A 27107-nucleotide genomic window follows, 5' to 3' on the forward strand; every position below is an offset into this window, starting at 1 on the left:
GTAGCACGGAATTTGACAATGAGGAGAATGATGCGTGCATACACAATACTGGACATGATCTCTGCAAGTAAACGGTTCCATGGATTTAAGATCGGAGGATTTGCCGCCATTTTTCTATTTCTCTCAAATATCTCGACCACACCCAAACCATTTTATGTTCTGATTTATTCCCAATCAACTCCTACGTATTTAGACAATCAATTTGTGTTAATTCTTGCCATATTCCGTGCCGACATCACTAGTAAGTTTGCCATTCAGCGATAAGTTCCAGCGCAGAACAGACAGGCAGACAGGCAACGCTCCTTTTCTTAGTATTTTGTGTTTGATTTTGGCGGGAAACATTTTTGGAGAATCATGAGTGGACGCGGGAAAGGAGCTAAGGCGAAATCAACCAAGTCAGTCACCCGCAGCTCCAGGGCTGGTCTGCAGTTCCCCGTCGGTAGAGTTCATCGGTATCTCAAAAAAGGTAAGGAAACTAGATGTGAAAGGAAAGTTTGTTTCGCTCCTAAAGCACAAGTTTAGTTTGAAGGCTTTTCCAAAATGATAAGAAATGATATGGGATCTGAAAATTACGTGAAATTTTTTCTCGCTTTTCTCGCTTAAACGAGGAAGAAAACACATTTTGAGTCGAGATTTAAAATAAATTTTAGAGATCACTGACAATTCGAAATCAGAAAAGTAAAGATATTTTTTTACAGGGAGAAGATAAACCCTATATTTAGATTGTTAATTTGATGTTTTATGTATCGTGAATGTAAAAAGGAAAATGTCGATGAAACATCGAAAACTGGTGATAAAACAGCCAGAAGGAGAGGAAGAGGGAGAGGGAGAGAGGATCCGGGAGAGGATGTATAACAAAAAATATATAGAGAGAAAGCACATTATAAATTCGGGTGTGGTTGGAACTTTGTTTAACAACTTTCCCGAGATAATAAGATCCCCTCTTTTCCTATTCGCACATTACATTAAAGGAAAGGCTGTAGATCCCCTTTAGTATGTATGTAGTATGTAAGAATGGTAGAAGAAAAAAAGTGATTTAGTATCGAGATGAAATATTTTTTTGCATGATGACAGCGCTAGCCTGGACTATCATCCCAGACGATTAACCATCCAAAGTACCCCAATTACCTTCAGACTAACCAGATGGTCTTTTGATTAGGGATAATTGTTTGGAGTATATCACCTTTTCTTTAAATCTGAGAAGCATGGCCCTACGCCCTACTTGTTATCAGTGTCTGTGATATGGTGTAATATTGAAGCCCTAACAAAATTAGGCTTCAAAATGATCATGAAGTGCCTCAAAAAAGTAAAAATCTTTGAGTAACCGGTTTTACCATACTCATTTGTGTGTGTGTGTGTATGTTGTATGTTGTGTGTGTGTATTTCATTTGTGTGTGTGTGTGTATGTTGTATGTTGTGTGTGTGTATTTCCCCAAATAGAACGTAGTCTTATGAAAACCGTTAGGAAAACGAGTTTTTAAATTTCGATTTCCAATCATAAATATCTTGATAATCAGAAAGGCGATCGGCTTGTAAAAGTCATGGGATTCCTGACTGACCTAAAGGTTTATATTTAATAATTATGATTGCAGCATGAGCTAAATCCAGGATTTTGTTTCAAAATCTGGGGCAATGTTACCGAGTCACTGTAAGGAGTAATTATCTAAGTGTCTCGAGTGTCTGAGGGAACGTTTTCTTTAAATAAGTTGTCCGTAATGCCTATCAGGATTAATTGTACCAGAATCAAGAAAATTATCTTTCTTTTACGTGTTATAGAGCTGGGAACAAAATGTAATGGACAAACTAGCAAATTAAAATTATGAAATGCAGAATGGTCCGCAAGAACATCAGAAAAATTCATGATTAATCATGATTAAATCATTCCCGGGAGCAACTTTAGAATATCCCACCACTGAAGTTGACCAAACGTTAGTAAGGTACCAAATGCTTCACCAATGAGCTTTTTAAGTAAAACTTAATCCTAACTCTAACCCTAACTCTACGCCTTTGAAGTTTATGTACATTAAACCTGTTGGTGGGGTATTATTCTAAAGTTAAGCCCATTCCCATGCTATTTCACCCCTTTACTTACTTTATTCCTATCTTTCATTTAGGCCAGTATGCTACACGGATCGGTGGAGGTGCAGCCGTGTACCTCGCTGCAATCCTGGAGTATCTCTCAGCTGAAATCCTGGAGCTTGCCGGGAATGCAGCCCGGGACAATAAGAAATCCCGAATAATCCCGAGACATCTTCAGTTGGCCATCCGAAATGACGAAGAACTAAACAAACTCCTGAATAATGTCACTATCGCATCGGTATGTAACATGAGAACATAAGTTCTTGTCATTTCAGATTTGTTAAGAATTAATGAAACACGATTGCACAGTATATCTACAAGTTAGACAAATCCATCATTGTCGCTGCCTGAAAGTAAATTAGATTATAATATCATTGAAAAAGAAAAAAGGTAAAATTGTTCAACCAAATTGGAACAGTCTATATTTGTTCTTGTTTCGGGTTAAGAATTGCCAGGAGTCACATCAGAAATGGGACAACGTATAGGAACGTCTTTTAATTTTATGTCGCGCAAATGCGGGACACCTCATTGTATTCCACGAAAATTTGCTTGTATTTAATCAAATGTTTCATAGAACTTATGTTCATTCATTTCCTAACTATTTCTGACAACTATACTTGCTAAATTAAGGAAATAAATGTTATTTAGAACCCTTAATTGAATCTGGACTGATATTTTCAATGATTCTGACTCCGTAACAATCATATTTGTAATTTTGTAGTCATATCTGTCCCTCGCCCTTGCTTTGACCATGTTTACGTCATGGAAGGAGTGAGAATCTTTAAAAATTGTCTAGGAATTGTTGAAATATATACCCAATATCCCTATTCGTCATATTTCTTATCTTCAGGGTGGTGTGATGCCCAACATTCAAACGGTCCTCCTTCCAAAGAAGAGCGGTAAGGCAGCAAAGCAGACTGGACAGAGTATGGAGTACTAGCTGCCTTGATCGTCACACTTTCTGCACCCTCTCGGCACCACATCGGCACCCGCTCGTCACCTCCACATGTCCTTGCCTCCCCTCGTCACCCCTCGGCACCCCTCGGCACCCATTCGCCACTTTCTCATCACCCTCTCGGCACCCTCTCGCCACCCCTCGGCACCCCTCGTCACCCCTCGTCACCCCTCGGCACCCATTCGCCACTTTCTCATCACCCTCTCATCATCCTCTCGGCACCCTCTCGGCACCCTCTCGGCACCCTTTCGTCACACTTACGCCTTCTTCTCGACACTCACAGGACGCGCTCCTCGAACGCCGAGCATCTCGTTGTTTCGGTCCGCGGTGCCCCACACCTATCACTGCGTTGCGTACTACTCCTTTCCCCGTATTGTGATTTCATGAAGAAAGATGAGCATACACATATGGTGATGTTTCACTAAGATCCTAAGTTGAACTTATCTATTATGGAAAGCCGTTAGCATCTTTAAAAATATTTTGTAAAAGTTAATTCAAAAGGCATAAAATATTGTTTCAAATCATTCATATTTTCTATTAATCATGGGAGATGTCATGTTCTTGATGTGGAATTTATGAAAAGTCTAAAATACAATTTTCGCTTTTAAATATATTTACTTTTAAGGCTCTAAATGGCTCTCTATAATGTTTTAAGTGCAACTTGGAGTTAAGTTCGACTTAGGATCTTTGTGAAACACCCCCATGGTTTGTTTGCTGTCGTCACCAAAAGCTCTTTGTGGGAGCGAGTATTTGACTATAGGGCTAAATTATATTCACAATTTATTGCGCTTTGTTAACGAAAGCATGGCTTGGTTAAAAGTAGCCTTAGGCAGCCGGACTGATGCAATGCAAGCAAGTAAATGCATTCAAAAACATCAAAATAACACAGGTATAAAGATACTCTTGCAGAAAAATTCACTAAACTTTGTTTTAAATACAATTGTAGAAGAATATGTGGTATTATTATCTGAGAGTCTTTCATGTCTAAACTCTAATGCATTAGTTAGATTTGTATTAAACCATGTAAAATATTTGTTATTTTCAACTTTATATCAAAATCACAAAAAACAAACTTTGGAAAAAATGGTAGACATCGTAAATTATAGTCGTATTGCCTTTTAAATCTTTTTGGTTCACGGGAGTTGACATTTTAAAACCGTACTTCAGACGCTTAAATCTAATTAGAAATCAGCTTTCTTCCCATTATCACTCCCATTTTCTTATTGTAAATAGCTGTGTGCATAATGATAATAGTAGTAATCATAATTATGATGCGTTTTATGTTTTTTGTGGTATTTGGGTCAGTTATGTATTTTGTTTGACAATGGTAAAAAAGTGTTATGTGGTATTTCAGTTGAATAAAGTTTTATCAATAAATCTTCCGCTGCAACAATTGTCATTATTCTTGAGTAGCCTTTTGACAATCGAATGAACTAAGAATTGAGGGATGTGTAATTCGCATCACTAAGAGCTAGCTAATCTATTCTTTGATTCCGATATATTTCCTTCTGTTGGATGCGGATAGTCTGCGTTTCAGTTTAACGTAATGGGGGTAGCTATTGTGAAAGGGAAACACATTGATTTAAAGCTAATGTTGAGCTCTGGTTTGGGAATCGTATTTTGAGAGAAATACGCTATTTTGGATTGTTTATCAGGCAGTAGTTTAGTTGTTTGAACCAGTTTAATAAAAAATAAACGCACAAAAACTTACTGGGCATCTAATTCGATAAAAACCACAACTCTCATTTGCACGTAGTGACTTGTGTTTAAGCACATGGTTCGGGGCCCGGAGTTTGGCCTACTTCCGGATTTCCCTATCTGGATTTCCTTATCTTTCTATGCTCATTACTCAGCCACTAGGGAAGTAAGAGCATATTTTATTTTTGTTTTTTTGTGTCCAAAATTTGAAAATTTGGCCGATCGATATTTCGTTTCGTTGGGGGGGGGGGGGGGGTGGTAAGGTCAGCTTTTTTGGTCACCCATTACCACGATTTATAACAACAACAACAAAAAATCCATTTTTTAAATAAAATAAACAACAAGGGGGGGGGGGGGGGTTAAAACTTCAAATCACACACATACAAAAAAAAGTTAAGGGGGGGGGTCAACCCCCCCCCCCCCCCGGCGTACGCGCCTGATGTGTACTCACTTTTGAAAGCGACAATAAAAAACACGTGTTGATTGATTTTTTAATATATTTATTTTCTTGCCATGTGTTTCTTCCCATGTTCACGCACAAAGGTTTGCTAGCCTTCAAACAACAAAGAGTTCCCACCCAGGTGTCTATATTGTCGGGTGTTTGGGTGTTTTCCTTTATTCACATGGTCCCCGGTTATCGGTCTTCGTTCCTCGATTTCCAAACACCCAGGCTAATAGCGCAATGTCTGTAAACGCCAAAGGAATGATTATGAATAAGGCATTTTTGTAATGTAACCAAATTAAATGCATAAGTCTTCGTGAAGTACCTCCATACAAGTTATTTCATTCACCTGATATTTCAATAGTCAGAATGCAAACTACATATATCAAGTGTTGCTAGGTAGGTCAAGCCATAATTTTTGTCCAACCTGGGAACAACTAATGTATGCAGTTGGAATTCTGTTTATTGAACTACTATTATTCTTATCAGGTAAATGAAATAATTTGCATTGAGGCACTTCACAAAGACTTATGCATTAAATTTGGTTACATTACGAAAATGGCCTATTGCACAAGTTTGATCATTTCGCTTTGGATCACTTACATGATCTACATCCATGTTCAGGTTTGATTTTTTGTACAGGATTTTTTTGCAACGTCGGTAGAATGCCCTGAACCATGTCTCCTTGAATAGGCGGCAATCACTGCACTGAGGAGGGTGGGGAGGGGGCGGGTCTAACTAATGATTTAGAAGGGTCACAACATTAGATGCTCCCCTCCCCCTCTGCGATTATGTGTATTTTATTCTAAAACGAAGCCAATCAGGACCAATTTTTTTTTCCAGTAAAAAACACACCAAAATGGGTAGACCTTTTATTTTCCTTGTCAAATAATTTGGGAGAAGAAGAAACACCCATAAAATGCGATGATTTTGTTGGTAAAAATAGATAAATCTGGAGTAAAAAAGTAAATTTCCTCAAAGTTCAAAGAGCCTTTTCCACCCATTGTCTCTTGTAACTTCTAAAGGTAATAGATATTATCAGATCTATCTGGTCGTAGACGAGTCGGATGCACCGAGTAAAATATTGTATTTTTCTACCGCATTCATGACCTATACCGAGCTACAGTGGTTTTCCAACCTACCCCTCTGGGATCAGAACTGCACATTCCGGTGCCTTGAGGGGGGGGGGGGGGGGGGGGTCAAATAGCCAGACGTTGACCTCCAAACTTATTTTTATTATAATGTTATTATCCAAACTTTTATAAAACCATTTCAAATGCAAAAAAAAAACAAGGCATAACATATGTACAGTATAATCAAATAAGAATAAGGATTTGTCGTGTTTCTGTCTCGCATTCTTAATTTTTGCAGTTTTATACATATCAGGTTTCATCGCATTCAGGGATACTGCTTTAATTTTTCTATTTATTTTGTATCTCTCTCTCTCTCTCTCTCTCTCTCTCTTTTCTCGTACATATCACTCATTTTTCATGGACATTTGTTTGCAAACAAAGCAGTCCGGCATCTTGAAACTCCTTCCTTCTCCCCTATACCTCCACACAAGACAACACTCCAACAGCACCCATAAACCATGGCTCCCTTACCGTTTCCATTTTCTTACATATTATCCCAATAAGTCACATGAATTTCTAGTCCACAACAGTTTACTTTCTCTATCTTTTTCATTTTTTTAATTTTTTTTTTTACTATACCCGTTACCTCTCTTTACCATAGCATATTTGCCAAGCATGTGCTATTACAAGTAAAAACGAAATCACAGCGGTGAAAAATATAAATTCCAGCTATGAATCACAAGAAATTTATTCAAGTCGTGATTGAGAAGCGATTACAAAACTGTCAGGAAATGTGTACATGATAAAAGGAAACCAAATCGGCTATCTCGTTGATCAATAAAGAAGTCAGCTATTCAATATCAAACTTTAAACTGCAACGTGCATGATTTTCTTACTAGCAAAATTTAGATAAGTTAATAATATTTACATCAATGAAAGACTTTAGGAATGATTAGCTGGCTGAAACATGGAAGTATAATAGGGAAAATGTACACAGTAAATGCAGAACAAAGAATATAAGAAAATTTCATCAATGCAATACTTTCTCACTGGTGAAATCCAATGTTCTGGCTCCACAGTTCATTGACTCGACAGAAGAAGAAAAAAATCCTTCTGATAATTGACTATATTTTTTTTTCATCTTTGCAAACACCTTTTTACACCTTAATTGATAGATAAGAAGTAAATTAATTATTGAAAACGTGATTGCAACAGCTGTTTAAAAAAAAAAAAAATGATTTAAGGGCAATAAAGTTATCCAATTACACTGCCAATACAAATCATGTTTGGACAACGTGAGTATAATGTGCATGTACAGTAGCTTAGGCAGGATTTTTTTTCAAGGAGGTGTTTTAAAATTGGATGGTATGATTGGCATCATAAAAGTGACTCGGTAACATTTTTGAAGGTTGATGAAAAATTGCAAAATTTTTGTATGAAATGTTTCCTATTTTATTCCTTCTACTGTACTAACCCTCTAACCTGCCAAAAATCCTGAACATATTCTCAGACCACAAAGATATTTATGGTTTTATTTGAAGGTGTCACTGTGCGACACCCTCTAACAGTAAATTCTCCCAACCATTTTTGAATTTTCCCAACCGTTTTTCCATGAACATAAGACATAACACAGGCTTTTAAAAATCTTTCAACACTTAAATGTCTGGAATGGTATAGAGCCAATTCAATGCTTTGTGATGATTTACGTTCACCTAAAATGTAATTAAATTGTAATAACATAGTTGGGAGAATTAAGGAATCAATCAGATCAGTTTTTCTCAATTGTTACCATCAACAATGGTCTGTTTTCATTTTCTGATTATCTTTAATTGTACATCTAGCATTGAGGTCACTAACTTAGCACCATTTTGTCTCATCTGAACAATGTTACAAAGTCCCTTAAAGGCATCATTTAACAATCTGAGATATAAAGGCATTGTTTAACAATGTTAAATTTGAGATGCATGGCCCTACGTGTTATCAGTGTCTGTGATATGGTGTAATATTAAATCCCTAAAAAATTGGCTTCAAAATGATCATGAAGTGCCTCAAAAAAGTAAAATCTTTAAGTGACCGGTTTTACCATACTCATTATCCCAATAGCCTGTAGTGTTATAAAAACTTTTCGATTTCGATTTCCAATCATAAATTTCTTGGTAATCAGACAGGCGATCGGCTTGTAAAAGTCATGGGATATTGGGATTCCTGACTGACCTAAAGGTTTATAATTATGATTGCAGCATGAGTTAAATTCCAGGATTTTGTTTCAGAATGTGAGGAAATGCAGAGTCACTTTAAATATTTCAGTTGAGGGGACAAACTTCACAGCAAAATATATTTGAGGGCTTACCAAAACTGTACATGACCTTTATCAATTCTTACAAGTCTTATTAAAGGCAAACATTTCATGAAAGACACTGTTTGTTATCAACAATGAAAGTTATTACACTGTAAGAATACTGACAACCCCTAGACCCTACTCATAAAGCTCACAAAGCTCCACAAACATACATGGACCAGAAAGAAGATGAATAAAGGGGGTGTAGAATGGCAAATACTGGTTAACGCCATCTACAACTTTTTTTTGACAACTGCACGTTAAAGGTTTATAATTATGATTGCAGCATGAGTTAAATTCCAGGATTTTGTTTCAGAATGTGAGGAAATGCCGAGTCACTTTAAATATTTCAGTTGAGGGGACAAACTTCACAGCAAAATATATTTGAGGGCTTACCAAAACTGTACATGACCTTTATCAATTCTTACAAGTCTTATTAAAGGCAAACATTTCATGAAAGACACTGTAAGAACACTGACAACCCCTAGACCCTACTCATAAAGCTCACAAAGCTTCGCAAACATACATGGACCAGAAAGAAGATGAATAAAGGGGGTGTAGAATGGCAAATACTGGTTAACGCCATCTACAACTTTTTTTTGACAACTGCACGTTAACGAAAGGACTTGATTAACGGTTTTGCGTATGTTGCACGCATGTGAATACTGCGGTCTTGTCGTCCGTAGGTAGTTGTATTATACCTGATTTGCCCCAAATCAGGCCACGGGAAAGACACATAGTCTTGTCATGCTACATCCCCTTTAAGTACTCCTGTATAAGTACAATGAATTCCTAAGGTAAGGAATCATAATATCATCAAGATAAAGGTGTAAACATCACATTTCAGTTCTACAACTACAGAAAGCTTCCTCATTAGTCACAGATTAGTGTGCATTCCAGACTTCCAGAAACACTGAATACATTTGTTGAATTACTATTTAAAAAAACCTAAAAACAGAACAACTATCTGGAATCAAAGGGTACAGAACACAAATCTTGCCCATTACAACGAAAAGAAAAGAAGTCTTAGATTTATCCATTACCACAAAGTTGCGCCCTGGGCTCCCATTTCACAAAACTTGTCATCAGTGACAAATGACAGTTTTTGTTATAAGCTAGTGAAATCCTTGCTTCTGATTGGTTTTATCAGCAGATCTGTCACTGATCTTTGTCACTTGTCATTGAAAAAAGGCTTTGTGAAATGGGTCCTATATAACAAAGTACAAATTACTGTCACAGTGGTGCCCATTGCAGTTGGCAGATGAGGCATCATCCTGCGCTAATTGAGCTGATGAACTGCAAAGGTAATTACATGTACATGTAGATGTATGCCCTATGCCAGTAATCCGGACCGGAGTGTTGGCTCAGTCAGTAGAGCATCCGCCTCACAGCCGGGAGGTTGTGGGTTCGAACCCCGGTCGCGTCATACCAAAAGACGTTAACAGATGGGAGTTGTTGCTACCTTGTTTGGCGTTCAACAATAAGGGATAGAGTAACGTCGATCTGGCGCTGCTCAGTGGCTGCCGGGCTCACGATCAATTGGGCAAAAAGAATTTCCGTTTCGGTTTAATAAAATTTGGAGTGGACTATTAGGCTGTTATTATTATTATTATTATTATTATTATAATCCAATACAAAACATGTACCTCGACCGATCATTTTGCAATCATATTTTGTACAATGTGATGGCTTGTGAATGACTACATACATGGACACTGTCAATGTCGCTAAAATCAAGCCTTAGGCCAAATTCATATACTGTATGTATATGAATGTGAATATCAATTGATACATGATCCTTTCATAAGACCCTGTTTAAAACCTTAAAGATAAACTTGAGTTCTTGTAATGCGATTGCATTGCGAAAGAAAAGGTTTGGAATGGATCAGAAAAGTTGATCATATAGCATGTAAGTAATGGTGTGTAATGCAAGGTTCTGGAGTCATCAAAATCATCATAAATTTGGCAGAGTCTTGGTAAAGTAACAATCACTTACACAGAAAGATGTACATGGGACAACACACATGGTGTCGGGGCTAGTACTACCCTGATTTCCTTATCTTTCTATGCTCATTACTCAGCCAATATATATTTTCTTCCAAAATTGTTTGGCACATGACATTTATTTGTCATCTTGAACATTCAGTGTAAGTTTCGTTAGATTTTGTGAGAATCATTTCCTTTTTTTACCAGAACTCAATTTTATCTTTAATTTATATGAGAACAACATAAACAAAACATACATCTACATTCAGCTTGTAATACTTTGTTCAGCTATGTTAGTAAAATAGTAATATTTCATTTTCTTGGTAATTGGAGTAATATTAATTCCACCATTGATTGGTAATATTGATTTTTCTTGAAGTACCGGTAATCTTGATTTGTGTACATTGCTTTGTCATAATCATAAGCACTATATATAAAATGTTTGTATTATTATTATTATTCCACCACCATATATACATTTTTTTGAAAGTATTTACATGTGTACATGTTAGTCCATTGTTAAATGGCACTCACTGATACTGATTGAAGTTGGCTTCAGTATTTTACTTAAGCCGAAAATTGAGTAAAATACTCATATTCTGACATTGAATTGAATACCAGTCCAGGGGGTGTTTCACAAAGATCCTAAGTTGAACTTAACTCTAAGTTATTGAGAGCCATTTGTAGCCTTAAAATAAAATATATTAAAAAGCAAAAATTGAAGTATTTTAGACTTTTTATAAATTACACATCAAGAACATGAAATCTCCTTGATAATAGAAAATATGAATGATTTAAATCAACATTTTATGCCTCTTCAAATAACGTTTACAAAATATTTTCAAAGATGCCAACGGCTTTCCATAATTTTAAGCCCAACTTAGAGATAAATTCAACTTAGGATCTTTGTGAAACACCCCCTTGGTAGGGAGTCATTACTATTATGTTCCAAGAGCATATCATCAAGAAAGCTCACTTAACAAAGATACAGGATGCATTGGATATCTCTGAGGATTAAGCTTCTCAGTATTGCTGCCAGAATTACACACATGATTCATGCTATTGATGACTTTGTTACAGAGAAAAATATTGGATAAAAAACAGCAGAATATTGAATTGTTGACATGATAGCATCATTTTAAAACAATATTTCAGGTCTCTGGAGTAATATTTTGGACTCCTGTTAGAAAGGTATTGGAGTGTTGCAGTTGCCATGGTAAATATTGATTTTCTCCTTGCAAACGTAGTACTGGTCCCAGACATCTGCATAGCCCTTATCTTTCCACCACGAGCAGAGCTGTTTATTCCAAGAGCATGGAAGGTTGTAAAACAAATCTTCCTTCTCCATCGAGACAAGTGTGTAGAAATCTTGGTCACCCAAGTGTCCCTTGAAGTGGAACTTATCCCGGAGCTCTACGACCTTCTCTGGCCGCATGTAGTCTTCGAAGTGGACGCTCTGCAGCATCCTGTCCAGGTCTAGGAGAAGGACTCCGCTGTTGAATCCAGTGAGGCCATCTGGGGGAGGGTTTCCAACGCGGGTACCTGGATTCTGCGACCGGTAGAGAGAGAATATATGACGGTACACCGGCTGCTGCTCGTGGACGACGCCCATGATGTTGTCGCCCTGGAAATGGTCAAAGTGCTCAAAGAGCTCCTTGATGTCGCTCATGAAGACTAGGTCGGTGTCGAGCATGATGACGCGGTGGACGTACTCTGGGAGGAGTTCCTTGTGTAGCATGGTGGAGAGAAAGAAGATGGCGTCCTTGTAGTAGGGATGGTTGCCTTGTATCTGCTCCTGCATCATCTCAACTAAAGGAGCAAGCTCTTTGGCCAGAGCATCGATGTCTAAGAAGATGAACTGGAGTGTAAATAGAAAGTGAAATAAAAGCAATTGAAACATTTCATATGTTTCGGACTGTGGTTTCTTTGGGAGTATGGCCACCTAGCATGACTTTAGACTTAAACATCATTCAGAAAGATACAATGCGGCAAAACCGCGGCATTTATGTTATGACGTAAAGTATTGTACTCGTCACATTTCTGTATCCATGGAATAACATACGGCTCAGTGAATGCGAGCAGTACGACAATTGTGCGCGCAGTAAAATTGGTGCAGCCTTTTTGCAGCAGTTTACTGTGTCATATCTGGACAAGCTTTGAGAGATATTAGTACCATTATCCATGTGTTATAATCACAAACCATTCAATGAGGAGAACCTTAGTGATAGACCCAGTAGTAGATGTTTTTACACGTGTGTTATTGAAAATGCAAGAAAATTCTACAAGGGAATTCATGAAATTGTAAGACACGGTATGCCATGTCCCAAAATATTCCATACCGGTAGTCCATATTCTGCAAGAGTCCTACTACGTTCACATGGGTACTGTTAATATTCATCACAGGTCATGAAGGTACTTGCATCGTCCCTTACAGTCATATAGTTTAAAGGGAAAAATGAATAACAAATACAATATGAGGGAAAGGGGTCCCATGTTATCACCCGTCTCCTCCAGACATATTTTAAGTTGTCTTTGACTATGTCATGGAACATTTTTTACCCAGGATGCAGTAGTCAGTACAGCTAGCTAAAACAATATTGACCTACATTTTTGTAGCTATCATTAAAGTGCTTACAGTGTAGCTAGACTATGTTTTATTTTTCTCAACAGTTAGATGTCTAAAAATGATTATTTGTGTCATAATTCATATTGAATAAAAATCATGAATTACAAGGAGGCAAGCAGAAAATGTTTAGTACATGTAAGCAGAGGAAATAACAATCATCATCATCATTGCTGTTCCCCTTCTTCTTCTTAATATTATTATCATCAGTAGGCCTAGTCTATTATTATTATTTCATTAATCATGCCCAGTAGACTAATTACCTGAAATTTAGCTTTTGAAATGTGCTGATTTGTGATGTCTTGCAGTGCTGTTTCCAAATAAATTTTACTTGGTCCATCAACCACGAAGAAGAACAAAAGATCTACCGAAGACTTATCAAGAATTGATTTCAGGCACACTTCAAATCTCTTTTTGAGATGGGGTAGGCGATCTGTGTTCGTCAAAGTCTGCAGAACGTGGTACTTGAAAACATGGTCGTAGTTCTTTTCAGGTTGCACATTATCTTCCTCTCTTGCAATATCTTGTTCTTTGTATTCTTCATCTGCAATAACCTCAGATTCTCCATCATCATCTTCTTCACTGAAACTATCAGTGTCATCATCATCATCATCATCCTCATCATCATCTACCAGATCCAACTGGTTCTGATCTCTGTCATGGCCATGGGCCAACACGTTCTCTCTTTCCTCCACAGTCTTTTGTACGTTCTGATCATTATGAACTTTCTCCCCATTGTTTTTATCAAAGTACCAATGACTTGAAGCGAAAGAGTAAATGGCGAAACCCACTGCAATGAGAATCAAAAGCTTGGCTGTCTTTCCAGAAAGGCATCGGAACACGCCGTTTCCTCTGCCGAAGCTTCGGCTTTTGCGATCTCTCTCTCTCGCTCTAGATGCGCTAGCGTAGTGCATGTTTTTTTCAGCTGGTTTGGTTGTTTTCTTGGATTGATTATCCCTTTCGGGAGAACTTTTACTCTTAGCTCGTTGCATCGGTCCCAAGAGTTTCCGATTGATGTCAATCTAACATTACAACCAGGCTTGATAGATGATATTCTTATAATTAAAAGATGAGATAATCCAGTGCATTGACCCGAAGCAGAGTTCGCCACATCACAAAATCCTCTTGACCTAGCTACTACGGTACTAGCTGTGGATACACAAAGTACCCACCCCAAAGACCCACCCATTTCACTCGCATGTGGACTGAGCCAAATTAATTTGGTAGGTGCAACAATATATTTCACGAGTTTCTTCGAACTTTTACTCATCATAGATACAATGAGTAGTATTCAAAACAATTTCAAATAATTTACTTTTTAAAAACTGTATGATATTTAGAGACTTATTTTAAGCTATTATAATTGTACTAAGTGCCTTAAATATTATTACCCCTACTTTACATTTGAAATATCCCATATCTCCACGTCCAATCAAATTGAAGCATGTGCTTATGGCATTTTACGTAAACAAACGCGGGGAAGTTTGATAGCCACTGGAAACGTAAGCTAATATTCCTTTTACGTTGACAATTAACTATTAGTAATAGTGTGTTATGATTGTTGCCGGCGTATAGAGTCTAGACTATATCGTGATCGTTATGATTTCAGATGTGAAAAAATACGATCTTTTATTTATTAAAACATAGTCTAGGTCTAGACCCTAGTCCGTTTTACATTATTTCAATTCAGTCCGATACGTTGATGTTGATGTTGGTGTATCATTTCACGCTGACTGTTGTCGCGACAGACGACGGTATGGTGTACGTATACAGCGCCGCCCCGACCCTAGCGCGACCGGCCGGTGCAGTGGACGGCGGGATCTGCAGCATGTATGATGGGGATAGCCTTAAGTTAAGGGCTTGGTGGTAACATTCTTATGATATTGATACTAGATCTAGGGTCTATACCACCAAGCCTTAAACGGCTCCCATACAAGCGTACTGATAGATAGCTGATGTAAACAAACCCTAGACTAACTAGGGCTAGACCCCTCTAGGCCTAATTTAAAATGTGTCCGAAATCACACCTTCCCTCACCCGACGACAGTGGCCTCATATTCATTCCTCACTGAATTTTATTATGCCACTTCTACTCCTAATTGGCTACGAAAATTAAAAATTGGAGGTAAAAATAATGAAATATTGGCGAATATCTTTCCAGAGCGATAAGTGCAGCTCGGCTCCCTTTTCACGTGTAGCGGTATAGGTAGACCGAAAGCTTCAGTCTCTATAATCGTCGGTTGTTCCACTGAGACTACGTCTGGCTCCACTAGACCTCCGGTTATAGAGACTGAACGACTGCCTATGCCAGCCTGTGTTGAACTTATTCCGCTAGATTTTAGCCGCTAGGCCCCTCCCACAAACTTGCCACGGCCGTATTGTTATGCCCCCAAAATCCCCCAAAATGTCATTTTACCTCGTTCATTTCCAATTTTAAATTAGGCCTAGGCTATAATACATCGGTTCCACTTACTAACTTTATTGATATAATCCGTTTAATGGTCCCTTTTAAGGAAATTATGGGTCAAAATCGACATCCATGTTGAAAATCTTGCAAGCCGTGTTAAACTCTCGCTGCCGTCAATCTCATCCCTTCTAGTCTACGCCGAAGGCAAAATGATTATGAAGGAAAAACTGCGCCATCTACACGTTCGTAATGGCGTTATCACAGTTTTTCCTTCATAATCATTTTGCCTTCGGCGTAGACTAGAAGGGATGAGATTGACGGCAGCGAGAGTTTAACACGGCTTGCAAGATTTTCAACATGGATGTCGATTTTGACCCATAATTTCCTTAAAAGGGACCATTAAACGGATTATATCAATAAAGTTAGTAAGTGGAACCGATGTATTATAGCCTAGGCCTAATTTAAAATTGGAAATGAACGAGGTAAAATGACATTTTGGGGGATTTTGGGGGCATAACAATACGGCCGTGGCAAGTTTGTGGGAGGGGCCTAGCGGCTAAAATCTAGCGGAATAAGTTCAACACAGGCTGGCATAGGCGATCGTTCTGTCTCTATAACCGGAGGTCTAGTGGAGCCAGACGTAGTCTCAGTGGAACAACCGACGGTATAGAGACTGAAGCTTTCGGTCTATTAATGGTGTTGACCTCTGACTGGAATTTCTGTAAATGTGCTGCTACCGTAATGCGCTGTATAACACTCATACAGTCGGAGGTCAACACCGAGATCGTAAAGTCACAGAAGACTGAATGAATAACAATGCAATTTTTTATAATGTGTATTCTTCCAATCTCTCTTCCCTCATTTAACTCGCCTCATCCTCAAAGGTTTGATAATCTTGCCTTGCATGGAGCCATTCTTTCAATATGGATGACCTGACCAAACTACGGAGCCAGTACGATAGCCTACACCGAGAGCTGATGGACAGACAACATGTCCTTAATGCTTACCTCAAGGGAAAGCTTCCAAACCAGAGAGAATTAGAGGAGCAGAACGAACGAATTAGGTAGGTTTCATTAGGAATATATTGTCTGTAGAGAGCCAGAAGGGAGTCATATCATATCATACTAATACTGTTTTCACACTGGCAAAATTTTGCTTAACCCCGTACTATAGGTTGGGTTAAGGGGGGGTCTTAGCCCCACCTATAGTCCGGGGTTAAGCCTATTCCAATTTCTGTTCAGAGTCGTATATACCAAAGTGGGCTAGCCCAACCTATAGCACGGGGTTAACTAACCCTGCAAAATAGCAGGGCTAACCCCGCAATTGTGGTGCTAACTCCTGCTAACCCTGCAATTGCGGTGCCAAGCAAATGAATGAGAACAGAAACAAAAATAGTCCGGTACTACGCAATGGAGCGTATCGCAGCTGGCCAGATGCGAAGTAAGGAGCCCACTGTCCAATCATAACATTCACGATATCCGGGGCTAACGAATTGCAGTGAGAACAGCGTGAATTTTCTCATTCCGGAATAGGTGCTACATGTAGTACGGGACTAAAAACAGCGTGTGTGAAAAGCCAAAAAAAATAGTCTGGGGTTAAGGATAGTACGGGGTTAAGCAAAACCAGTGTGAAAAGAGTATTAGTGAAGTGAGGCGTAACACCCTTCTAGACATCAGGGCACTGTCTTACAAAGAATCAATATCTATTGCAACTTATTTTAACTTTGTATATAAGAGATAGGAGACTGCAAACCTGCGATTGATTGAAGGGCTTGCGATTGATCTTTGTAAGAGGGGCCCAACGCATCGTTCCAGGAAACCGTCATAAGTACAAATTTGGCGATATCCCATTGAAACACATGTTTAATAGTTTAATACACAAGTTTCAATGGTTTGTCGGCAAACTTGTAATGACGGGTCACTGCTCAGGAGATTATATGAAGTAATGTTCCCCTTCTCTAGCTAGGCACATTATTTATACTACAAGTATAACATTGTAACATGGCCTGTGCCAAACCACTCCTAACCGACCAATTCATTTCCAAATTCATTTTTGAATAGACTCGTTTCAAAGATTTTTTCGAAATTAATTTTACACCCCGAACTGCCTTTCAATGGATATAAATAGAGAAAGCTTTTTTTAGTGGTTGGTGATAATTCAAAATTGTGGTCAAGCTTCTGACAGCCTTATAATTTAAGTACAAGAAGGAGGGGGCTGAACACACCTTTTTCTTCCAGTTCCTGGTTCCCAGATTTGTCAGCCTGGTTCAGCGGGCTTTGAGGTCAAATAGGTTTTCTCCCTTCTTTCATTAATTGAAAGAAAGTTATTTCTTTAGACTAGATGGGTTAGGTTAGTTGACTTAGTTTTGCTCAAACCATGTCATCAATATGATCAAACAGAGGTGTTTTCTTTGTAGTTCGTAGTGTAGCCCAAAGAAATTTGTTTGATTACTTATATGCTATGTATGAATATTTGCATTAAAGGGACTTGGTAACATTGTTCAGATGAGAGCAAATGGTGCTAAGGTAGTGACTTCAATGCTAGATGTACAATTAAAGATATTTCAAAAGTTTGAGTGAAAACAGACCATTATTAATGATAAAAATTGGGAAAAACTGATATGATCGATTCCTTAATTCTCCCAACTATATTATTACAATTTAATTTCATTTTAGGTGAATGTAAATTGTCACAAAGCAATGAATTTGCTCTATATGCCATTCCCGACATTTAAGTGTTGAAATATTTTTAAAAGCCTGTCTTATGCTTTATTTTCATGGAAAAAACAGTTGGGAAAGTTAGTACAGTAGAAGAAATATAATAAATAACATTTCATACAAAAATTACGCAGGTTCTTTCTTCAACCTTCAACAATGTAACCGAGTCACTTTAATATCTATTATACAGTAGCAGTCATAGATATGTTGATGAAGGGAACACACAGTGGACAAGCACTCCAATGAGACATCCTGCTAGGTCACCGTACTCCCACAGAAACCATCCTGCGGAACATATGAGCCGACCAGACGACCAGACTCCCAGCAAAAGGAAATCAGACGCTGACACGCCGCGGCAGATCGGAAGAGGATCTAGCCTGGTGCATCATGGTTCTGAATCGAAGCGGCAGCGTAGCATGGAGAAGGGGCTGGGGCTCCCTCGTTCCCATACGAAGAGAGCGGGATCGAGTATGTATCATTCCTCGAGAAAGAATTCCAATCATAACGTACTGGACTCAAGATACAGGAGTCCTCACAGATCAGCTCACATGACAGGTACTAGTACAGATGGGACTGAGAGACATAGAGAAAGCCATCACAGATCATCTCACATGACAGATCTTAGTACAGATGGAACTGAGAGACGGAGAGAAAGTGATGAAGAGAATGTCGCTGAAGAGAGTTATGTTGAACAACTCTTGGCTCAAGGAAACGATCGATTAGCGGCCGCGAGGTCAAGGGAGGTCAGTCCAAACCCAAGGTCTATTCTTCATACTCCAGGGTGTCGACCAAAGAAGGTAAATATATCCTACATGCCGCATCCTGCCTTGAAGTTTTGAAATTTGGGCAACATTTCAGAGATCTAGGCCCCATCTTACAAAGAGTTTATATCAATCGCAACTATGTACATTAGAGATAGTAGAATGGAAACTTGTGATTGATTTGAGAACTGACTTGCCATTGATTTGATTCAATCGTAACTCTGTGTAAGACAATTACAATAATTACTAATTAGGAGACATATATATATATATATATATATATATATATATATATATGGTATATCTGATATAGTGAAATATATGTAGAAGTTTGGAGGAAAATGTATTGAGATTATCTTAGATGTACAAATCTAGTGTTGATTACTTCTATTTTAACCCTTTGTCCCTTTCACATCTTAGGTGATTGGAGACATAAAGCTTGCAGCTTAATATGTTATGTTATTATTGTGTAAATACTTTTGATAATATTGCTATACTAACAAGCATTTACACTTTCTTAGCTGTCAGGTAAAATAAACACCACTATTACTACTACTATAATGATATTAATTCTTTCTCTCTCTCTCTCTCCCTCCCTCTCTGTCTCTCCCTTTCCCACTTTGTTCTACTTCCTCCCCCCCCCCCCCTTTCTCTCTCACTCTCCTCTCTATCTGTACTTATTAGACTCCCATGAGAGTTAGTTTTCTCAATAGACTTAACAGAGGTCACCAGAACTCCCCCATCCAGCCATTACCTCGCTCCCTCCGCGATGATAGCTTATCACAGGGTGTGTCCCTCCAGGGTAGTCTTCATGATCGTAGCTATGGCAACATGACCCAGCCCCTGCTGGGCTACGATTGGATCGCTGGTGTGATGGACAACAACCCCGCCCTCGAAGAGAAATCAGATGACTACCTTCAAGGGATCAAAGAGTTCCGTCAGCTGAACAGGAACGAGTGTGTGCATACTGCAGTCATGGATGAGTAAGTCCGGGAGATATGAATGTTATTCACATCATTGAAATAATTGTTAAAAGCCCCAACGCGCTTGTTTTGCCAGGAGGGATTAGACCTCCCTGCATGGTCACTGACAGGTGGTTATCTTATCAAATAAGCCCTCAATTAACATAAGAAAAAGAGGATCATGGGGGACCAGTGGTCACCGATTAGGCATTGTTTGCTATATAGAGGGCGCAAGTAGCTATAAGTAGTGCAGTGGGGCTTTAAGCCATACTATATATATATATAGATATGGAGCAGTAAACCAATAATTTGGAGTGTTGTGGTCGAGTGGTTTAAGGCGCTTGACTGTAGATGCGAAGGTCGAGGGTTCGAATCCCGACACGGCACTAATATCCTTTGGCAAGATATTTACCTGCATTTGCTACTCTCCACCCAGGTGTTAAATGGGTACCCGGTAGGATGCGAACGTTCATGTGGTTGGACGAGCAAGTGTGCGCTTGTAAAATAGCGACTGGCTGGAATGCTCCCCAGGGAGTGGAAAATGGGCACACATTGTGTGCGGGTAAGCCTGAATCCGATGACCGGGGTAATAATATATCTGTAAAGCGCTTAGGCACATCGTTGGATCGGTGTATTGAGCGCTATATAAAAAAACGGATTATTATTATGCACTTGTCATTTGTAAGACGCACCTCTTGACCCCCGGGAATGGTGCGTCATTGTACTGATGTGAGTCGTACATTTTGATACCATGACGCACCTTCCGTCACAGAAAGTGACACACCATTACATTCCATCGACGCACATTTGAGTCAAACATATGACACACCATTTCATGAAAATGACTAGCCAATGACGCACATTTGAGAAACACTTCTGCTTGGAGAAAGTGACGGTCCCATTGACACACCAAATGACGCAACGTGGTAAAGTGACTTACTATGACGCACATATGGGTCAGTATTGTGACGGACATTTTGCGGCCATGACGGTACTGTGCGTCGCGATTTTGGGGAACATGACGCAACCATGACGCACCATCCCCGGGGGTCAAAAGTTGCGTCTTACAAATGACACCTGCATTATTATTATTATTATTTTAAATACTGAATTCAGTGTAATACACTTCACGTTTCTTTATCTCATGACACAGAGCTCGGTAAATACGCAATTGACCTTTGTCGCGCGCATTCGCCATTCATTTACATGTTATGAAAAAAAATGCCACTTCATATCTCTGAATGAGCCTTGATAGGGGAAATTGCCTTATTTTACAGCTAAGTTATCTGTTATTGTTATCTATATTTATAAGGCTGCCAAGTGGTACAATAAATCAGTGTATTCAATATCTTTAGTGCAGTACCCGGATGACTGACCAATATTGTTTTTGTATTGCTCAGTCATCCGGGAACTTTGACTACCGATATCGATATCATTGCGATATCACACGAAAATAAAGCCATATTTACTGAGGTAATTTTTTCGCTAGTCAAACTGTTATAGATAATAATAATATTGTACTGCTTTGTTTTTTGTGTGATACAAGAATATATTGCTCTCGCTAAGACAATATTAGACTCGTCCTCGACTCGCCAATATTGTCTTAGCTCGAGCAATATATTCTTGTATCACTCAAATCCATCCAATATTTTGTTATTATCCACCTCATCCTATCCTAAAAAAGGCAATATGAAAAGAAATAATAAATATAGATAGATGAATGAATTATATTAAAAAAAGGATGGATGAATGAATGATTGAATCATTGAACGAATAAACAAATAGATAAAATGAAATAAAAACAAACAAACAAACAAAAACAACATTATGCTATTATTGGGTTGATCAGATTGGTGTGTGAGTAGTGTACATGTAATTGATCTAATGCTTTACACTACAGCCTTCTTTAATATTGTTTCAGTAATACAGACTAAGTTTGTAATCATTTATTTATTTATTTATTTATCCCAACAGTGCTGCTGATGAGATGATGAATGTATCTCAGGGGTTTGGAGAGGTTCAGGAGCCATACCTTCAAGCTAAAGAACATAAATGTGAGTTCATATTTAGTGGTGTCCAGGGGGTGTTTCACAAAGATCCTAAGTCAAACTTAAAGTTGGACTTAAAATTATGGAGCCATTTGTAGCCTAGTTAAAATAAAATATATTGAAAAGCAAAAATTCAATTTTTTATTACTTTTTATAAATTAATATAATTTGAAATCTCCTTGATAATAGAAAATATGAATGATTTGAATCAACATTCAATGCCTTTTAAAATAACTTTAAAATAATATTTTCATAGATGCTAACGGCTTTCCATAAATGTAAAGTCCAACTTAGAGATAAGTTAAACTAAGGATCTTTGTGAAACACCCCCAAGTAATTGAATATAATTGATGTTAGTTTGTGAGTGTTGTTCTGAAAACTGTGTTAAATTTTATATAAGTGATCATAAGATAGGAACTTTTGTAACATAGTTTTTTACATTCATTTACATCCAACAAAATCTTCTAGGTATCCATAACTATGTGCTGAATGACAGGCTGTTTGCTGTTCCTCTGCATGAAAACAACGATGGAGAGAGCCTATGTGCCATCTGTGAGCATAGAAGGAGCAGCGAAAAGAAGAAATCACTATCTTCACCTTCATATATCAGGTAAGTCTTATGATGCTGATTGAAGTTTTTAAAGAGCAAAGTCAAAGTTATCTAGAGGTAAATTACCCTCATTGTGAAATTTGTCAATGTCTTTTATGTGAGATGTTTTTCAAATAAGTTGATGCAAACTGGAACAAGAAAGCGTGATTTCAGTCACTCCATATTCTCTCTAAGATGTCTTTAATCTTGTGACTTTCCAGGGTCAGCATTCCAAGGTCGACCCTGCAGTCCCCATACCGTGTTCGTCCTCATCGAAGACAGAGCTTTGATCCTACCGACTCCATGGGTTTGTCTCAGGTAAGCTGAACAAACAAAAATAATTGTCTCACTGCTGACTGGCCTGCAGTCACTATGCTGTGTTTGTCCTCATCAGAGACAAACAATGGATCACTAGTATAGATATATCGACTGCTATGAGAGGCCTAGCGCGCCTCAGGGTCATGGCAGGATGCAACGTCCCCTTGAGCCTACAAACACAGCTAGGCCTCGAATTTTAAAGCAGTCGATATGAGTTTTATATACCGAATTGACACAAAAATCTACCAAGAGTTCTTACCTTATCCTTTTCTTGAGTAAAGATTAATTAAAACATCACAGATAATCTGAGACACTGTCAGTTAATCTTCCCCGGAAAGATGACTGAATGTTACAATCATTTGGGAATCGCAGACAAAAAGCACTGTATGGTATCCGCGCTCGCACAAACTAAGTTTTAACATGTAAACCAATGGAGATCGCAACAAAATTTTACTATTTTCCCGGTACCTGGAATCTTGCGGGAATCTCACTCATGAACTATTAACAGGTACTGGCATCGTTTCATTCTTTACGGGAATGGCTAAAATCACGGTTCCAATTTCGACAAATCAGATGGCTAGATTTCTAAAGAGAGGTATATTGATAATAAGCTTAATAAAAGGGAGGTTTATAATCCAAAATTTCTATGAAGGGCCTGGAGCAAGTCCTGGGGCGGTATTCTGAACATTGTTGTAAGTTTTGTGTTATCTTTTGTTGTATCTTTTAGAGATAACACAGCGCTAATATTGTTGTAAGTTGGTATTCTGAACATCATTTTATCCCTGTGTTATCTCTTGAAGGACCGCCTCTATCTTGTCTTTTAACACTGTTGACACACCCATTTGCATGGGTCCCTACCAATCAAAATCTGTTTTATATAAGCATGATAAGTAGGTCAACCAATAGGAATACTTTATGCCATATCTGAAGATGCGCCTAGCGCATACTAATCTTGGGCGTGATTAGTTATTTGAGCGCTTATTACGCGCGTCATCATATGCGCTGTGGCATGTGGATCATGAAGACAATTCACGCCTTCACTATATTGCTTAAGATGAGAGCATTAAAATCGTCATATCCTGGCATGAAATTTCTTAGAAAGTTCTCATCTGTGATGTTTCCGGTCAACAAACATTCTTCTTCTAACTCGTCTTTTGGCACCAAGTTGGTTCTGGGCAAGAAATATTGCCCCAATTATATCACCACGAAAGATACAACAACCCCCTACCTGTTGTAAATATTGTTGTACATACCATGCAAGGTAAGATAAGATAAAAGATACAACAATTTTCAGAATACCAATTACCTTGTCATATTATCTCTCATGTGCATATGCAAATGAGAATTAAGCGCCATTTTATTACTAATAAGCACAATAACAAGCGCACAAAAGTTTGAACGCAGGCGAGGCCAAAGAGATGAGAGAGAAAAGATACAACAAAAGATACAACAAAAGTTACAACAGTGTTCAGAATACCAAATTTATCTTATCTCCAAAGATACAACAATATTTCACCAAAACTTGTCATGAGTGACAATTGACAGATTTTGTCAGCTACGGAAAGCTAGTGAAACCCTTGCTTCTGATTGGTTATCAGCAGATACGTCAAAAATTTTGACATTTGTCATTGATAAAACGCTTTGTGAAATGGGTTCGTGGTCCTCGTTGCACCATTTTAAAACAGAGAGAACACCCTTGGTATAAAGCATTTATTGATGTTAGTAATAGTATTCTGTATTCCTTGTTCTAGCACTGTCTAGCAGGATGGCAGAACTCCCGCCCTTCGATGATGCCCTCTGCGTCTACCATCGATCTGAAAGCATCACTGGATAGAACCATGGTAGCTGCTAATTCTTTGGTGAGTAACGACACTCAAACAATCATTTGGAATGTAAAAGACACTAAGTTTCGAACCCCGGTGACTTAAGCTCACGCACGCCAGCTATTCTCCACTCCTGACGGCGGATAGTCAACCTGCTTGAAACGTCGAGCCACTCTCGCCACTCATCCTCTCCAAGTGCTATAGTTCTCCTTAGAACTATAAGCTAAGAAAGATAACCAACAGTCTTTTTCAAGACTACACAAACAGTCCTTTTCAGGACTACACACCCCCAAGAAAGATTACAGAGAGTCCTTTTCAGGACTCCTCAACTCTCTCTCTCTTTCTCTCACATGGTGCACCCGCAAGCCTACTGTATACTAACTTTGTATAAGGGTAAAAATACACACCATCTTAAGCTAGCTCCCCCAATGATGATTAAATAAATCAAAAGTCCTATGTTTGACAGGTCCTATGTCATGCAGATACCACCATTTAACCTATGATAATAAAAAAAAAAGTCCTAGGAGGGAAATCCTCAAACAAAGTCTGCTCCTGAACTGATATATTCAACAATAGAAATGTAAAGTGCTTTGAGACATTGTCGATGTATTAAGCGCTATTTAAAACCCAGAATATTATTACCATTATTATCATAAAGCTCTCTTAAGCCACAAATCAAATAACTTGCTGTGTACTCCTGTAAATTTATGAAAGCTTTCTAGTGAAGGATGTTTTCCTGAAAACTCATCTGGGAAAATCATTTTTCTTTTTTATTCTCATTTTGTCTCCTTGCAGTTTGACCCGACGCTCGGCGGGGTCCAAGACACGACAGCAGGGCGCCCTCTTGGGCCATCTCGTCACACGCAGGAGCTTCTCAATCGTTCCCATGCATTGAGGGTAGATCTCCAACGGTTAGAGAGAGCAGGACTCTCCATGGGAGCGTCACATGATGTCTCACGAAAATACCCTCTCTTATGATAAGGTCAAATAAAGGTCAATTGGACATACAAAAATGTGCTCATTCATCCATATTAAAATGGCATCTTTTCAATGACATTTATGGAAATAGTAAAGAAACATTGAAATATAGAAATACAAAGTGATCCATCTTCAATTCATTTCAGCTCAATTAAATGAAACATTAGACTGCAAGAGCTCAAATTGCGCTTGTGTAATTAAAAAATGAAAATCAAAGTTTGATGTATCTTTGGATATTCTTTATTATATATTTCAATATGACCTATATGACAAAATAGTTTGACATTGATGAAAAAGTTTCCCTTGCTGTATATAATTAATCAAGCTAAAGTCTATAGAACATGAGTCTAATTAATAATATTTATATAGTATTGACTGGCCTTGAAGGGAGATACAACATATATTTCCCAAACTAGAATGATATTGCCCCAAGTCACAGACGAGGGCAATTTGGGTCTTGTGACGGCAATATATGTGGTACCAGGCGCGGATCCAGGATTTCTTAGGGGAGGGGGCCCAACTTTTTTTTTTTTTCTCGAAAATTTGAAAATCGCGCCGGCCGAAAAGTCGCTCAGTGGGGGGGGGGGGGGGGGGGGGGGGGGGGGGTACAGAGCACAATTTTTTTTTTTTTTTTTTTTTGCTCCCGAAAATTTGAAAAACGCACAGTGGGGGGGGGGGGGGGGGGGGTAGTGAGCACATTTTTTTTTTTTTTGATCCTCAAAAAAATTTAAATTTGCACCCCCCCCCCCCCCACCTTGAGCGCCGGGGGGGGGGGGGGGGGCCAACCTCCAAAAAAGGTAAAAATCACGTGATTTTGCATGATTTTTTTCCCTGGATCCGCCACTGTGTGGTACTTCCGAAAGTTAAGCCAGTCAATATTGTTATTGTTATCTAAATCAAACATCTAGAGCAAATACATAAATCAACCATGACAATCTCAGAGAAGTGAAGAAACTTTGTCAAACCAGCACTGTGCATCCAGTGCTTGACAAAATTTTCGATACACTGCAAACAGTGTGTGTCTTTGGTGGAATTATAACGTCACAATAGAGTGCGCGCAAAGTGCCCAGGTTCTTGTACGCATAATAGATGCACAATGAAAATGACAAAATATGGCGCGTTGAATACGACACTTTATTTTCTGCTTTTTTAACACGTAAAGTCCATAGGCTTTTTCATGAGAGGGTAATATGGTCTTATATTTACTGTTTTGCTCTTTTAGGATTACAAAAAGTGTAATATGATTTTTTAAAACCACTGCTCAGATGTCTGATACGGGTAATAATAATTGATAATATTATTGGATTTAA

At 38.4% G+C, this 27107-nt stretch overlaps 3 protein-coding genes across 5 annotated transcripts; 2 read left to right on the forward strand and 1 right to left on the reverse strand.

Moving 5' to 3' along the window:
- Nucleotides 1-95: 95 nt before the first annotated feature.
- On the forward strand, nt 96-3382 carry LOC575449 (late histone H2A.2.1). Its single transcript, XM_775851.5, has 3 exons — nt 96-466; nt 2115-2317; nt 2930-3382. Exons 1-3 carry the CDS (start codon nt 355-357, stop codon nt 3017-3019), a joined length of 405 nt encoding a protein of 134 aa, XP_780944.1. The 5' UTR covers nt 96-354; the 3' UTR covers nt 3020-3382.
- Nucleotides 3383-11720: 8338 nt separating this feature from the next.
- On the reverse strand, nt 11721-14345 carry LOC575517 (xyloside xylosyltransferase 1). Its single transcript, XM_775914.5, has 2 exons — nt 13458-14345; nt 11721-12429 (listed from the first exon to the last, which is right to left on the reverse strand). The coding sequence occupies exons 1-2, from the start codon at nt 14184-14186 to the stop codon at nt 11755-11757; spliced, it is 1404 nt and encodes a 467-aa protein (XP_781007.4). The 5' UTR covers nt 14187-14345; the 3' UTR covers nt 11721-11754.
- A 284-nt stretch (nt 14346-14629) lies between these two features.
- LOC115918678 lies at nt 14630-26222 on the forward strand. 3 transcript variants are annotated; one of them, XM_030986827.1, is made up of 9 exons: nt 14630-14696; nt 16486-16664; nt 18509-19115; nt 19764-20062; nt 22016-22095; nt 22558-22699; nt 22900-22996; nt 24748-24855; nt 25615-26222. In XM_030986827.1, exons 2-9 carry the CDS (start codon nt 16525-16527, stop codon nt 25795-25797), a joined length of 1656 nt encoding a protein of 551 aa, XP_030842687.1. In that variant the 5' UTR covers nt 14630-14696; nt 16486-16524; the 3' UTR covers nt 25798-26222. The 3 variants fall into 3 exon arrangements, with proteins under 3 accessions (XP_030842687.1, XP_030842689.1, XP_030842688.1); XM_030986829.1 differs by having other exon boundaries at nt 18512-19115; XM_030986828.1 differs by lacking the exon at nt 14630-14696 and adding an exon at nt 14833-14955.
- Nucleotides 26223-27107: the final 885 nt, after the last annotated feature.

This window comes from Strongylocentrotus purpuratus, unplaced genomic scaffold, assembly GCF_000002235.5.
Source record: "Strongylocentrotus purpuratus isolate Spur 01 unplaced genomic scaffold, Spur_5.0 spur5_scaffold_16, whole genome shotgun sequence".
NCBI classification, from domain to species: Eukaryota; Metazoa; Echinodermata; class Echinoidea; order Camarodonta; family Strongylocentrotidae; genus Strongylocentrotus; species Strongylocentrotus purpuratus.

Coding starts and splice junctions, on each gene's coding strand:
- LOC575449 (XM_775851.5), top strand. CDS start 355: ATGAGTGGACGCGGGAAAGGAGCTAAGGCGAAATCAACCAAGTCAGTC. Junction 467..2,114: donor TCATCGGTATCTCAAAAAAG/GTAAGGAAACTA, acceptor TCTTTCATTTAG/GCCAGTATGCTACACGGATC. Junction 2,318..2,929: donor ATAATGTCACTATCGCATCG/GTATGTAACATG, acceptor TCTTATCTTCAG/GGTGGTGTGATGCCCAACAT.
- LOC575517 (XM_775914.5), bottom strand. CDS start 14,186: ATGCAACGAGCTAAGAGTAAAAGTTCTCCCGAAAGGGATAATCAATCC. Junction 12,430..13,457: donor TTTCAAAAGCTAAATTTCAG/GTAATTAGTCTA, acceptor TTTACACTCCAG/TTCATCTTCTTAGACATCGA.
- LOC115918678 (XM_030986827.1), top strand. CDS start 16,525: ATGGATGACCTGACCAAACTACGGAGCCAGTACGATAGCCTACACCGA. Junction 16,665..18,508: donor GAGCAGAACGAACGAATTAG/GTAGGTTTCATT, acceptor TCTATTATACAG/TAGCAGTCATAGATATGTTG. Junction 24,856..25,614: donor TGGTAGCTGCTAATTCTTTG/GTGAGTAACGAC, acceptor GTCTCCTTGCAG/TTTGACCCGACGCTCGGCGG.